This window comes from Chiloscyllium punctatum, chromosome 49 (genome assembly GCF_047496795.1).
Source record: "Chiloscyllium punctatum isolate Juve2018m chromosome 49, sChiPun1.3, whole genome shotgun sequence".
Taxonomy (NCBI): Eukaryota; Metazoa; Chordata; class Chondrichthyes; order Orectolobiformes; family Hemiscylliidae; genus Chiloscyllium; species Chiloscyllium punctatum.
In genome coordinates, this window is record NC_092787.1 from 22579291 (window position 1) to 22594491 (window position 15201).

At 44.8% G+C, this 15201-nt stretch overlaps 1 protein-coding gene across 1 annotated transcript in view; it reads left to right on the forward strand.

Annotated features, from left to right (window-relative positions):
- Positions 1 to 15201, forward strand: part of LOC140469376 (xenotropic and polytropic retrovirus receptor 1 homolog) — a 131629-nt gene that overhangs the window by 100900 nt on the left and 15528 nt on the right. The window contains exons 7-10 of the mRNA XM_072565828.1: positions 10552 to 10633; positions 11862 to 12049; positions 13460 to 13639; positions 14874 to 15042. Coding sequence (XP_072421929.1) covers positions 10552 to 10633; positions 11862 to 12049; positions 13460 to 13639; positions 14874 to 15042 — 619 coding nt within the window. The remainder of the gene's footprint in view (positions 1 to 10551; positions 10634 to 11861; positions 12050 to 13459; positions 13640 to 14873; positions 15043 to 15201) is intronic.

Here is a 15201-nt window from a genome sequence, read left to right on the forward strand (position 1 = left end):
TGATTGTGTGTGAGAGAGAAAGAGATTGGATTTTGTGTGTGTGAGAGAGCATACACGTGAGAGACAGAAATTGGAGTGTGTGGTTGAAAGAAAGAGAGATTGCATTGTGTGTGTGTCTGTGTGTGTGTGTGTATGTGAGAGGGAGATTGGATTGTGTTTGTGTGTGTGTGTGTGAGAAGGAGATTGGATTGCCTGTGTGTGAGTGTGAGAGAGATAGAGTTTGGAATGTGTGTGTGTGAGAGATGGGAGATTGGATTGTGTGTGTATGTGTGTGTGTGTGTGTGATGGAAATTGGATTGTGTGTGTATATGTGTATGTGTGAGATAGAGATTGGATTGTGTGTGTGTGTGAAAGAGATAGAGATTGGATTTTGTGTGTTTGTGTGTGAGAGAGATAGAGATTGGATTGTGTATGTGTGAGAGAGATAGAGATTGGATTGTGTGTGTGTGTGTGAGAGAGAGAAATAGATAGAGATTGGATTGTGTGTGTATATGTGTGTTTGTGTGAGGGAGATCGGAGTGTGTGTGAGTGAGAGGGAGATTGGATTGTGCGTGTGTGTCAGAGAGAGAAAGGGATTGGATATTGTGTATGTGAAAGAGATGGAGATTGGATTGTGTGTGTGTGTGTGTGAGAGGGAGAGATAGATAGAGATTGGATTGTGTGTGGGAGAGAGATAGAGATTGGATTTGTGTGTCAGAGAAATTGGATTGTGTGTGTATATGTGAGAGAGAGATTGGATTGTGTGTGTGAGAGAGATAGACATTGTGAGAGACAGAAATTGGAGTGTGTGGTTGAAAGAAAGAGAGATTGCATTGTGTGTGTGTCCGTGTGTGTGTGTATGTGAGAGGGAGATTGGATTGTGTGTGTGTGTGTGTGAGATTGGATTGTGCGTGTGTTTCAGAGAGAGAAAGAGATTGGATTGTGCGTGTGTGTGTGAGAGAGAAAGATTGGATTGTGTGTGTGTCAGGGAGATAAAGAGATTGGATTGTGTGTGTGTATATGTGAGAGAGAGAAAGATTGGATTGTGTGTGTATATGAGAGTGAGATTGGATTGTGTGTGAGAGGGTATTTGGATTGTGCGTGTGTGTAAGAGATTAGATTTTGTGTGGGTGTCTGTAAGAGAGAGATTGGATTGTGTGTGTGTGTGTCTGTCTGTGGGAGGGGGGTGAGAGCGGGAGTGGGGATTGGATTGTGTGTGTGTGTTAGAGACATTAGATTGTATGTATGAGAGAGATTGGATCGCGTGTGTGTGAGAGTAATTGGAATGTGTGTGTTTGCGTGTGTGTGAGAGAGAGAGATTGGAGTATGTGTTTGCATGTTTGTGTGTGAGACAGAGATTGGATCGTGTGTGTATGTGAGAGAGACATTGGATCGTGTGTATGTGAGAGCAGGAGAGATTGGATTGTGTGTGTATGTGAGAGAGACATTGGATCGTGTGTATGTGAGAGCAGGAGAGATTGGATTGTGTGTGTATGTGAGAGAGACATTGGATCGTGTGTATGTGAGAGCAGGAGAGATTGGATTGTGTGTGTATGTATATGTGTGTGCACGTCAGAGAGATTGGATTGTGTGTGAGAGAGAGCATACGTGTGAGAGAGAAATTGGAGTGTGTGGGTGAGAGAGAGAGATTGCATTGTGTGTGTGTATATGTGAGAGAGAGATTGGATTGTGTGTGAGAGAGGGAAATTGGATTGTGTATGTGTGTGTGTGAGAGATAGAGATTGGATTTTGTGTGTGTGTGTGTGTGTGAGAGAGATTGGATTGTGCGTGTATGTGAGAGGGAGATTGGATTGTGCGTGTGTGTGTGTGAGAGGAATATTGGATTGTGTGTGTGTGTTTGTGTGTGTGAGATTGGATTGTGCGTGACTGAGAGGGAGATTGGATTGTGCATGTGTGTCAGAGAGAGAAAGGGATTGGATATTGTGAGTGTGTGTGAGAGAGATAGAGATTGGATTGTGTGTGTGAGAGAGGGATAGAGATTGGATTGTGTGTGTGAGAGAGGGATAGAGATTGGATTGTGTGTGTGAGAGAGGGATAGAGATTGGATTGTGTGTGTGAGAGAGGGATAGAGATTGGATTGTGTGTGTGAGAGAGGGATAGAGATTGGATTGTGTGTGTGTGAGAGAGCATACGTGAGAGAGACAGAAATTGAAGTGTGTGGGTGAGAGAAAGAGAGATTGTGTTGTGTGTGTATATGTGTGAGAGGGAGATTGGATTGTGTTTGTGTGTTAGAGAGAAACAGATTGGATTTTGTGTGTGTATGTGAGAGATATAAAGATTGGATTTTGTGTGTGTGTGTGAGTGTGAGAGAGAGATAGAGATTGCAATGTGTGTCTGTGTGTGAGAGAGATAGAGACTGGATTGTGTGTGTGAGAGAGCATACGTGTGAGAGACATAAAATGGAGTGTGTGGGTGAGAGAGATTGGATTGTGTGTGTGTATATGTGAGAGAGAGATTGGATTGTGTGAGAGAGAGGGAAATTGGATTGTGTGTGTGTGTGTGTGAGAGAGATAGAGATTGGATTTTGTGTGTGTGTGTGAGAGAGATAGAGATTGGATTTTGTGTGTGTGTGTGTGAGAGAGATTGGATTGTGCGTGTATGTGAGAGGGAGATTGGATTGTGCGTGTGTGTGTGAGAGGAATATTGGATTGTGTGTGTGTGTGTGTGAGGGAGATTGGATTGTGCGTGTATGTGAGAGGGAGATTGGATTGTGCGTGTGTGTGTGAGAGGAATATTGGATTGTGTGTGTGTGTGTGTGAGGGAGATTGGATTGTGTCTGTGTTTTTGTGTGAGGGAGATTGGATTGTGCGTGACTGAGAGGGAGATTGGATTGTGCGTGACTGAGAGGGAGATTGGATTGTGCATGTGTGTGTGAGTGAGAGGGAGATTGGATTGTGCGTGTGTGTCAGAGAGAGAAAGGGATTGGATATTGTGAGTGTGTGTGAGAGAGATAGAGATTGGATTATGTGTGTGAGAGAGCATACGTGTGAGAGACAGAAATTGGAGTGTGTGGGTGAGAGAAAGAGAGATTGTGTTGTGTGTGTGTGTGTATGAGAGAGAGATTGGATTGTGTGTGTATATGTGTGAGAGGGAGATTGGATTGTGTTTGTGTGTGTGAGAGAGAGAGAGAGATTGGAATGTGTGTCTGTGCCAGAGAGGGAGATTGGATTGTGTGTGTATATGTGCGTGTGAGAGAGATAGAGATTGGATTGTGTGTGTGTGTGTGTGTGTGTGTGAGAGAGAGAGAGATAGAGATTGGATTGTGTGTGTGTGTGTGAGAGAGAGAGAGATTTGACTGTGTGTGAGAGAGAGCATACGTATGAGAGACAGAAATTGGAGTGTGTGGGTGAGAGAGAGAGAGCGTGTGTGTGTGTGTGTGTGTGTGTATGAGAGAGAGATTGGATTGTGTGTGTGTGTGTGAGAGAGAGAGAGAGATTTGATTTTGTGTGTGTGTGAGAGAGAGAGGGAGATTGGATTGTGTGTGTGTGAGAGAGAGAGAGAGATAGAGATTGGATTGTGTGTGTGAGAGAGCATATGTGTGAGAGACTGAAATTGGAGTGTGAGGGTGAGAGAAAGAGATTGCATTGTGTGTGTGTGTGTGTATATATGTGAGAGAGAGATTGGATTGTGTGTGTGAGAGAGGGAGATTGAAATCTGTGTGTGTATATGTGTGAGCGGGTGATTGGATTGTGTGTGTGAGTGAGAGAGAGAGAGATTGGATAGTGCGTGTATGTGAGAGGGAGATTGGATTGTGTGTGTGTGTGTGAGAGGGGATTGGATTGCATGTGTGAGAGAGAGATTGGATTGTGTCTGTTTGTGTGAGAGAATGAGAGATTGTAGTGTATCTGTATGTGCGTGCATACCTGTTGAAGAGAGCTTGGATTGTGTGTGTTAGAGGAGAAATTGGATTGTACGTGTGTGTGTATATGTGTGAGACGGAGATTGAATTGTGTGTGTGTGTGAGGAGGGAGATTGGATTGTGTGTGTGTGTGTGTGTGTGAGAGAGAGAGATAGAGATTGGATTGTGTGTGTGTGTGAGAGAGAGAGATAGAGATTGGATTGTGTGTGTGTGTGTGAGAGAGAGAGATAGAGATTGGATTGTGTGTGTGTGTGTGAGAGAGAGAGAGATAGAGATTGGATTGTGTGTGTGTGTGTGAGAGAGAGAGAGATAGAGATTGGATTGTGTGTGTGTGTGTGTGAGATAGACAAAGATTGGATTGTGTGTGTACATGTGTGTTTGTGTGAGGGAGATTGGATTGCGCGTGTCTGTGAGAGGGAGATTGGATAGTGCATGTGTGTGTGAGTGAGAGGGAGATTGGATTGTGCGTGTGTGTCAGAGAGAGAAAGAGATTGGATATTGTGTGTGTGTGTGTGTGAGAAATAGAGAAGGGATTTTGTGTATGTGCGTGTGTGAGAGAGATAGAGATTGGATTGTGTGTGCGTGAGAGAGATAGAGATTGGATTTTGTGTGTGTGTGTGTGTGTGAGAGAGAGGGAGATTGGATTGTGCGTGTATATGTGAGAGATAGAGATTGGATTGTGTGTGTGAGAGAGATCAAGATTGGATTGTGTGCGTGTGAGTGAGAGGGAGATTAGATTGTGCGTGTGAGTGAGAGGGAGATTGGATTGTGCGTGTGTGACAGAGAGAGATGAGATTAGATATTGTGTGTGTGTGTGAGAGAGACATAGAGAATGGATTGTGTGTGTGTGAGAGAGACATAGAGAATGGATTGTGTGTGTGTGAGAGAGAGATAGAGGTTGGATTTTGTGTGTGTGAGAGAGAGAGGGAGATTGGATTGTGTGTGTATATGTGTGTGTGAGAGATAGAGATTGGATTGTGTGTGTGTGTGAGAGAGATAGAGATTGAATTTTGTGTGTGTGAGAGAGATAGAGATTGGATTGTGTGTGTGTGTGAGAGAGATAGAGATTGAATTTTGTGTGTGTGAGAGAGATAGAGATTGGATTGTGTGTGTGTGTGAGAGAGATAGAGATTGAATTTTGTGTGTGAGAGAGAGATAGAGATTGGATTGTGTGTGTGTGTGAGAGAGATAGAGATTGGATTGTGTGTGTGAGAGAGCATACGTGTGAGATACAGAAATTGGAGTGTGTGGGTGAGAGAAAGGGAGATTGCATTGTGTGTGTGTGTGTGTTTGTGTGAGAGGGAGATTGGATTGTGTGTGTGAGAGGGAGATAGGATTGTGTGTGTGTGTCAGAGAGATAAAGAGATTGGTTTGTGTGTGTGTGAGTGAGAGATAGAGATTGGATTTTGTGTGTGTTAGAGGGAGATTGGATTGTGTGTGTATATGTTTGTGTGTGTGAGTGGGAGATTCGATTGCGTGTGTGTGTGAGAGAGAGGTAGAGATTGGATTGTGTGTGTGTGTGTGTGTGAGGGAGATTGGATTGTGTGTGTATATGTGTGTGTGAGAGATAGAGATTGGATTGTGTGTGTGTGTCTGAGAGAGATAGAGATTGGATTGTGTGTGTATATGTGTGTTTGAGTGAGGGAGATTGGACTGTGCGTGTGTGTCGGAGAGAGATTGGATTGTGTGTGTATATGAGAGTGAGATTGGATTGGGTGTGAGAGGGTATTTGGATTGTGCGTGTGTGTAAGAGATTGGATTTTGTGTGGGTGTGTGTCTGTCTGTGGGGGGTGGTGAGACCGTGGGTGGGGATTGGATCGTGTGTGTGTGTGAGAGAGATTAGATTGTGTGTATGAGAGAGATTTGATCGCGTGTGTGTGAGTAATTGGAACGTGTGTGTTTGCGTGTGTGTGTGTGAGAGAGAGAGATTGGAGTATGTGTTTGCATGTTTGTTTGTGTGTGAGACAGAGATTGGATCGTGTGTTTATGTGAGAGAGACTTTGGATCGTGTGTATGTGAGAGCAGGAGAGATTGGATCGTGTGTGTATGTGAGAGAGACATTGGATCGTGTGTATGTGAGAGCAGGAGAGATTGGATTGTGTGTGTATGTGAGAGAGACATTGGATCGTGTGTGCGTGTGTGTGAGAGAGCGGGAGAGATTGGATCGTGTGTGTATGTATATGTGTGTGTGCACGTCAGAGATTGGATTGTGTGTGAGAGAGAGCATACGTGTGAGAGACAGAAATTGGAGTGTGTGGGTGAGAGGGAGAGATTGCATTGTGTGAGAGAGAGGGAAATTGGATTGTGCGTGTGCATGTGTGTGTGTGTGAGAGAGAGAGATAGAGATTGGATTTTGTGTGTGTGTGTGAGAGAGATAGAGATTGGATTTTGTGTGTGTGTGTGTGAGATTGGATTGTGCGTGTATGTGAGGGAGATTGGATTGTGCGTGTGTGTGTGTGAGTGAGAGGGAGATTAGATTGTGCGTGTGTGTCAGAGAGAGAAAGGGATTGGATATTGTGAGTGTGTGTGAGAGAGATAGAGATTGGATTGTGTGTGTGTGTGAGAGAGATAGAGATTGGATTGTGTGTGTGAGAGACAGAAATTGGAGTGTGTGGGTGAGAGAAAGAGAGATTGTGTTGTGTGTGTGTGGGTGTATATATGAGAGAGAGATTGGATTGTGTGTGTATGTGTGTGTGAGGGAGATTGGATTGTGCATGTGTGTGTGAGTGAGAGGGAGATTGGATTGTGCGTGTGTGTCAGAGAGAGAAAGAGATTGGATATTGTGTGTGTCAGAGAGATATACAGATTGGATTGTGTGTGTGTGTATATGTGAGAGAGAGATTGGATTGTGTGTGTGAGAGAGGGAGATTGGATTGTGTATGTGTGTGCAAGAGGAAGATTGTGCGTGTGTGTCAGAGAGAGAAAGATTGGATTTTGTGTATGTGCGTGTGTGAGAGAGATAGAGATTGGATTGTGTGTGTGTGTGAGAGAGATAGAGATTGGATTGTGTGTGTGTGTGAGAGGGAGATTAGATTGTGCGTGTATGTGAGAGGGAGATTGGATTGTGTCTGTTTGTGTGAGAGAATGAGAGATTGTAGTGTGTCTGTATGTGCGTGCGTACTTGTTGAAGAGAGCTTGGATTGTGTGTGTTAGAGAGAGGAGAAATTGGATTGTACTTCTGTGTATATGTGTGAGAGGGAAATTGAATTGTGTTTGTGTGTGTGTGTGTGTTTGAGGTGGGAGATTGGATTGTGTGTGTGTGTCAGAGAGAGAAAGAGATTGGATTTTGTGTGTGTGTGTGTGTGAGAGATGGAGAGATTGGATTGTGTGTGTGTGAGTGAGAGAGAGATAGAGATTGGAATGTGTGTCTGTGTCAGAGAGGGAGATTGGATTGTGTGTGTATATGTGTGGTGAGAGAGATAGAGATTGGATTGTGTGTGTATATGTGTGTGAAAGAGATAGAGATTAGATTGTCTGTGTGTGTGTGTGTGTGAGAGAGAGAGATAGAGATTGGATTGTGTGTGTGAAAGAGACAGAGAAAGAGGTTGGATTTTGTGTGTGTGTGTGAGAGAGAGAGAGGAAGATTGTATTGTGTGTGTATATGTGTGAGAGAGAGATAGAGATTGGATTGTGTGTGTGTGTGTGTGAGTGATAGGGATTGGTGTGTGTGTGTGTGTGTGATAAGAGATTGGATTGCGTGTGAGAGAGAGCTAGAGATAGAGTTTGGATTGTGTGCGTGTGTGAGAGAGATAGAGATTGGATTGCATGTGAGAGAGAGATAGAGATTGGATTGTGTGCGTGTGTGTGTGCGAGATAGAGATTGGATTTTGTGTGTGTGTGAGAGAGACATAGAGATTGGATTTTGTATGTGTGAAAGGGAGATTGGATTGTGTGTGTGCGTGTGTGTGTAGCTGTGTCTGTTTGTGTGGGAGATTGGATTGTGTGTGTCTGTGAGAGGGAGATTGGATTGTGCATGTGTGTGTGAGCGAGAGAGAGATTGGATTGTGAGTGTGTGTCAGAGAGAGAGAGATTGGATATTGTGAATATGTGTGAGAGAGAGATAGAGATTGGATTGTGTGCGTATGTGTGTGTGTGTGAGAGGGAGATTGGATTGTGTGTGTATATGTGTGTGTGAGAGAGATAGGGATTGGATTGTGTGTGAGAGAGAGAGATAGAAATTGGATTGTGTGTGTGAGAGAGCATACGTGTGAGATACAGAAATTGGAGTGTGTGGGTGAAAGAAAGGGAGATTGCATTGTGTGTGTGTGAGAGAGGGAGATTGGATTGTGTGTGTGTGTGTGAGAGAGAGGTAGAAATTGGATTGTGTGTGTGAGAGGGAGATTGGATTGTGTGTGTGTGTCTGAGAGAGATAGAGATTGGATTGTGTGTATATGTGTGTTTGTGTGAGGGAGATTGGATTGTGCATGTCTGTGAGAGGGAGATTGGATTGTGTGTGTGAGAGAGGCAGATTGGATTGTGTGTGTATATGTGTGAGAGGGAGACTGGATTGTGTGTGTGTGTGAGAGAAAGAGATTGGATTGTGCGTGTGTGTCAGAGAGCGAAAGAGATTGGATTTTGTGTGTGTGTGTATTTGTGAGAGAGAGATTGGATTGTGTGTGTGTGAGAGAGAGAGATAGAGATGGGATTGTGTTTTTGTGTGAGAGAGTGATAGAGATTGGATTGTGTGTGTGTGTGTGTGTGTGAGAGAGAGGGAGATTGGATTGTGTGTGCGTGTGTGTGTGTGAGAGAGGGAGATTGGATTGTGTATGTGTGTGTGTGTGTGTGTGAGAGAGAGAGATAGAGATTGGATTGCGTGTGTGTGAGAGAGAGAGAGATTGGATTGTGTGTGTGTGAGAGAGAGAGAGATTGGATTGTGTGTGTATATGTGTGTTTGTGTGAGGGAGATTGGATTGTGCGTGTCTGTGAGAGGGAGATTGGATTGTGTGTGTGAGTGAGAGGGAGATTGGATTGTGCGTGTGTCAGAGAAAGAAAGGGATTGGATATTGTGTGTGTGGGTGAGAGAGATAGAGATTGGATTGTGTGTGAGAGACAGAAATTGGAGTGTGTCGGTGAAAGAAAGGGAGATTGCATTGTGTGTGTGTGTGTATGTGTGAGAGGGAGATTGGATTGTGTGTGTGAGAGAGGGAGATTGAATTATGCGTGTGTGTGAGAGAAAGAGATTGGATTGTGTGTGTGAGAGAGGGAGATTGGATTGTGTGTGTGAGAGAAAGAGATTGGATTATGCGTGTGTGTCTGTGTGTGAGAGATAGAGATTGGATTGTGTGTGTGAGAGAGGGAGATTGGATTGTGTGTGTGTGTGAGAGATAGAGATTGGTTTGTGTGTGTCAGAGAGCGAAAGAGATTGGATATTGTGAGAGTGTGTGTGAGGGAGCATACCTGTGAGAGACAGAAATTGGAGTGTGTGGGTGAGAGAAAGAGATTGCATTGTGTGTGTGTATATGCGAGAGAGATTGGATTGTGTGTGTGTGAGAGGGAGACTGGATTGTGTGTGTGAGAGAAAGAGATTGGATTATGCGTGTGTGTCAGAGAGAGAAAGAGATTGGATTTTGTGTGTGTGAGAGAGATAGAGATTGGATTGTCTGTGTGTGGGAGAGAGATAGAGATTGGATCGTGTCTGTGTGTGAGAGATAGAGATTGGATTGTGTGTATGTGAGAGAGAGAGAGATTGGATAGTTTGTGTGTGTGTGAGAGAGAGATAGAGATTGGATTGTGTGTGTGTGAGAGAGAGAGAGATTGGATTGTGTCTGTATATGTGTGTTTGTGTGAGGGAGATTGGATTGTGCGTGTCTGTGAGAGGGAGATTGGATTGTGCATGTGTGTGTGAGTGAGAGGGAGATTGGATTGTGCGTGTGTCAGAGAAAGAAAGGGATTGGATATTGTGAGTGTGTGAGAGAGAGATAGAGATTGGATTGTGTGTGTGTGAGAGATAGAGATTGGATTGTGTGTGTGTGAGAGAGAGAGAGAGAGATTGGATTGTGTGTGTGTGTGAGAGAGATAGAGATTGGATTTTGTGTGTGTGTGAGAGAGATAGAGATTGGATTTTGTGTGTGTGTGAGAGAGATAGAGATTGGATTGTGTGTGTGTGAGAGAGATAGAGATTGGATTGTGTGTGTGTGTGAGAGAGAGATAGAGATTGGATTGTGTTTTTGTGTGAGAGAGATAGAGATTGGATTTTGTGTGTGTGTGAGAGAGATAGAGATTGGATTGTGTGTGTCAGAGAGAGGGAGAGATTGGATCGTGTGTGTGAGAGAGATTGGATCGTGTGTGTGTGAGAGAAATTAGATTGTATGTGTTTGCGTGTGTGTGAGAGAGAGATTGGAGTATGTGTGTGCATGTTTGTGTGTGAGGGAGAGATTGGTTCGTGTGTGTATGTGAGAGAGACATTGGATCGTGTGCGCGTGTGTGTGTGAGAGCGGGAGAGATTGGATCATGTGTGTATGTATATGTGTGTGTGCACGTCAGAGAGATTGGATTGTGTGTGTGTCAGACAGATTGGTTTGTGTGTGTGTGAGAGAGACAGAATGGGATTAGAGTGTCTGAGTGTCAGTGATTGGATGGTGTATGTTTCTTGGAGATATTTTGGGGGAATGCTTGCTGGGCCTGAGGTTTTACAGACACCTGCTGAAATCCTAAAGTGCGACCTTCCAGTGCTATGCTCTCTAACCCCTCAGACTCCTCCAGTGTGGATAACATTCCGCGTGGGTCTGCAGTGTGGAATCATACTGGTCCTCATGGTGCTGATCATTATCAAAGGTAAGCTTTTGGCGCCAGACAACCAACAAAGAAGCCAAGGTCTCATTATGTATTCTCAGGTTATTTGTAAACAACACTGCTGACAGGTTGATATGAATAATTCAGTGACGTATGCAGATCAAGTGACTACAGCAGACAGTCATCTCCGGTTAAAACAGGTCAATACGACATTGACTGTCAAAGGGGGCTAATGAGTAGAGTGCGGCCTAGTTCTCAGGCTGCACAGTGAGAGTCTGGCAGACCCGTGGTACGGCCTTCACGTGCCACTCCACCCTCCCAGGACCGACAGGCCCAGGGCACGGATGGTGTTACTTGCTGCAACTCAACATGAATAGTTTAGAAAGGAAGGACGTTCAATTTTTACCTTTCCCTGGTGCTCTCGCAAGTAACACTTCCACAAAACTAAATATTCACAGGTGAGGTGGTCTGGAATGTATTACATTCTTCGCAGGGTTTGTGTTTTTTCTTCTTACGCTTTCTTCAGATGAAGATTGTGAGGAAGCAGGAAGCAGATGAAAGGTTGTCAGCTCAGTTGTACAGATATCTGGAGGCTTCGCAAGAATTTCTGCCTCTAATCACCTCACCCAGTTGGACCCCACCTTCCACAGCCAATCAGTGACAAATTGGTTCTCCACTATTCAAAGGAATAAGGAAAAAAAGAGCAGGAGACTACATTTTACCCAGATTATCCCGAAGAAGGATTCAGCCCATCGTGTCTACACTTGCTATCCAATGAGCATCAGAGCTCAGTACCATTCTCCTGCCTTTTGCTGATATAATTGACACAGTAGTTGAACAGACACAATTATCCGATGCCCTCGGTTGACTCAGCATCTATGAGAATAGGTATTCCTTCTTCTGGAGAAATCCCATTTGGTCAGCCATTCCTTATGGGTAGAACCGCTCAGTTTCACTATTGTACCTGTGAATCTTTTTATTTGGCAATTTCAGAAATGCCAACCTGTAACTTGGGAGAGAGAATGTTTGAAGATCGGGAGATTTGGCCTTGAATCATGGGTTACTATTTTTTTTCAACCATCGTCTCAGCCTGCTTTTGGGGCAGTTCATCTGGGATCAAGGCCCACCTTCTCCAAAGTGTGTCGTAACATGTCTGCGAAGGTTGACTTTATAAAGAAGAATCTGACATCAGTGTTTGGTTTAATGACAATCCTGTTGTCTCACATTCACAGGCATTGATCCTTGCTGAATTTGATTTCTTTTGCCCCAGGTATCTATGTATCCCAGGAAGCCAGCATGTGGCCCCTACTTAGGGCTTATAGAGGAGGTTTCATCATGATTGAGTTTGTCTTCCTGTTGGGAATTAACACCTATGGCTGGAGAAAGGCAGGAGTGAACCACACTCTAATCTTTGAACTTGACCCTAGGAACCATCTCTCCCATCAACAATTCTTCGAGGTGAGTCTGATGATATCTTTCCTAAAGGTCAATAGTGGAAGCTGCTGTTGTGTCAAGATTGGAGCTGGTTAGCTCAGTTGGTTAGATGGCTGGTCCACCGTCCTGCACCAGCTGAGGTTACCATGAAGGACTCTCCTTCTCAGCCTTTTGCCTCGCCTGAGACATGGTGACCCTCAGGTTAAACTACCACCTCCCACGACTGAGAGAGCAGCCCAATGAGCTGCTAGGATTATGATCACTTACTTTAACCATGTCAAGGTCAAAGAAATGGGCTTAGTCTTCGTCTATCCTCTACCTGTAGGTGAGCTGTTGGGAATTATCTGCCAAACCACAGAAAAGTGCCATGGTGTTATAATGGGGAAAGGGCAGGAAGGTGGAGTTGAGAATGATTAGATCATATTGAATGGTGAGCAGACTTGATGGGCTGAATGGCCTACTCCCGCTTCTATGGGCAAGGTATGGCTCCAAGACTGCCCCCACTGAATAAGGATGCTGGTGTTAATCTGATTCGCACCCTTGATGTTCAGCCAATTGAGCTAACTGGCTAATTGGAGGAGGTAGGGGTTAAAGGATATCAATGTAACCTAATACTTTATGTTGAGCTGTTGTACCAACAGCTGGCCTGGTTTGATTCAAGTTCCAGAGTAGGAATTGGTGCAACGTTCTACATACAGGTGAAGCCTGTGTTACCGATCTGAGGAGGTGGGTTCAAATCCCACGGGGGCAGGTTGAGAATGTCAAAGCTGAGGAAAGTGAGAAGTTGATATCAGAAAACGTGACCAGGGTGTTGTTCGATTGTCATGAGAAAATCCGCCAACCTTACTTGGCGTATTTGTGAGGTGAGAACTTTAGCTCCTCTGAAATAGCCGAACAAGCCTTTGGTTTGCATCCAGCCAGTTCTGCATCGCCAACCTGGGATGGACAATAAACAATGCCCTATTTTTAATGATTTAATATCAAAGGGCTGGGCATTTTTTTTAAAACAAATATTCATTCACAGGCCAATGACATCACTGGCCGGGCCAGCATTTATTACCCATCCCTAATTGCCTAGGGGCCAGTTCAGAGTCAACCCCATTGCTGTGGTTTGGGAGTCACATGTAGACGAGCCCAAGCAAGGATAGCAGTTTCCTTCCCTAAAGGACATCAGTGAACCAGACGGGTTTTTCCGACAATGGGTTCATGGTCATCATTAGATCCTTAACTCTGGATTTTTATTGAATTCAAATTCCACCATTTGTCTTTGCTGGATTCAAACCCAAGTCCCCAGGGCATTACCTGTGTCTCTGCATGAGCAAACCAGCAATAATACAGCTAGGCCATCACTTCCCAACAAATTGTCTCAGTGCAACCTATATGTCGGATAGGCCAATCTATTGAGAGTTCCTCATGTCTATTTTCCGTTGCCAGTTGGCAGGTTTCCTCGGGGTCCTGTGGTGTGTCAGCCTGCTGGCCTGCCTCTTCAGTACTTACATCCACACTCCGATGTCAGTCAATCCCCTGCTCCTGTACGGATTCATGTTGCTGCTGCTTTTGAACCCGACCAAAACCTTCTACTACAAGTCCAGAGTTTGGTTATTGAAAGTCCTGGTAAGTGTACCAGCAGTGGGAAAGTGAAAGGCAGAACCTGCAGTTTATATAGCGCACTTCATGGCCTCAGATTTCAATCAATGACGTCTTGCCAAAGTATATTCCTTGCTGCAGCGTAGGAGAAACATCACCTGTTTGGGAAGGAAGTATCCATTTACTTCGACTCTCACTGCATTATTGTGTTGGCAGCATTGCACCCAAGATATTCACAATCCCTTTGTGCTTTTGGAGACAGCCAAGTGTTAAGGTTACACTCCCCGCTATCCCACTGGAGGGTGGGAAACTCCTGCCTACATCCACCATCGCTAGTACCCTCAGCAGCTGGTAGAGGGTTGGTCACCAGGTACCTACTGTCAAGGGGATGGCAGAGCAGCAGAGGACAGAATAGATGCCCCACCATGATGCCATTAACAGAAGACTTCCAGTAATTAGCTGACTCATAAAGGGAAGGGGCAGTCAGAATTGGGAGCTCCTGTTTTCAGCTTTATCATCCTTGCTGCTTGCGGAGGGATCATACTTTAAGTATTGACTCCAAATGGGCAAATGCACCCAATATGAGATTTTAACTGTGACCATGCTATTTCCCTGCACCAACCCCATACACTTTAATATCAAGAAAGCTGTCAATCTCTCTCTCCTGAATGCACTCAGTGACCGAGCTGCCAGCAATGGACTTGGAAAACACACGTTTATTATATGTCGCCAACGTTTCAAGGAGAATCAAAAATACGTTTGCTGTTCTGATCTGGAAGGCACTGCCAACAGGGTGGCGAGACCAGATTCAACAGGAATTTTTAACGGGGAGCTAGATAAATACGCGAAGGGGGCATCATTAGGCTATGGCAATGGGACATCAGGCACTTGGAGGTGGGAGATGTGTTAGATAAAGTCTTTTAAAAGCCAGCACAGGGAAACGAAGGCTGAATGACCTGTTGCTGAGTCACAAGATTGCACAATTCAGCTGATCAGTGACAAGGTGAAAGGGCGGACTGCAGATGCTGGAGATCAGAGACAAGATGGGAGTGGTGCTGGAAAAGCACAGCAGATCAGACAGTATCCGAGGAGCAGGAAAAAGCGATGTTTTGGGCAGGTTGCCCTTCATCAGGAATTGATTCTCCTGCTCCTCGGATGCTGCCTGACCTGCTGTGCTTTTCCAGCACCACTCTCATCTTGTCTCTGATCGGTGACAGGGCCCAGACTTTAATCGTTGCCGTGTCCGATTCCTTCCACACAGAGTCGCTCGGTAACAGCTCCATTCCATAAGGTCAGCTTCGCCGAGTTCTGGCTCGCAGACCAACTCAACAGCATGGGAACCGTCTTCCTTGATCTCTGGTCCTTGATCTGCTTCTACACCTTTGAAGTGAACTGGGAAAACAACCAGGGCCTCCTGAGCCCCCCAGCAGGTGAAGCGCAATTTTCCGAATAACAGCAAGCACCATCCATGTGGTAACTGTGCATAATGCAAGGGCTAACACCTCCTGTCCTCACTGGAGATTTGAAACTTGTAGCTGTGGAAAAGACTTGTGTGACTGATGGATTTCAGTCTGTACAGTTTTTCTCTG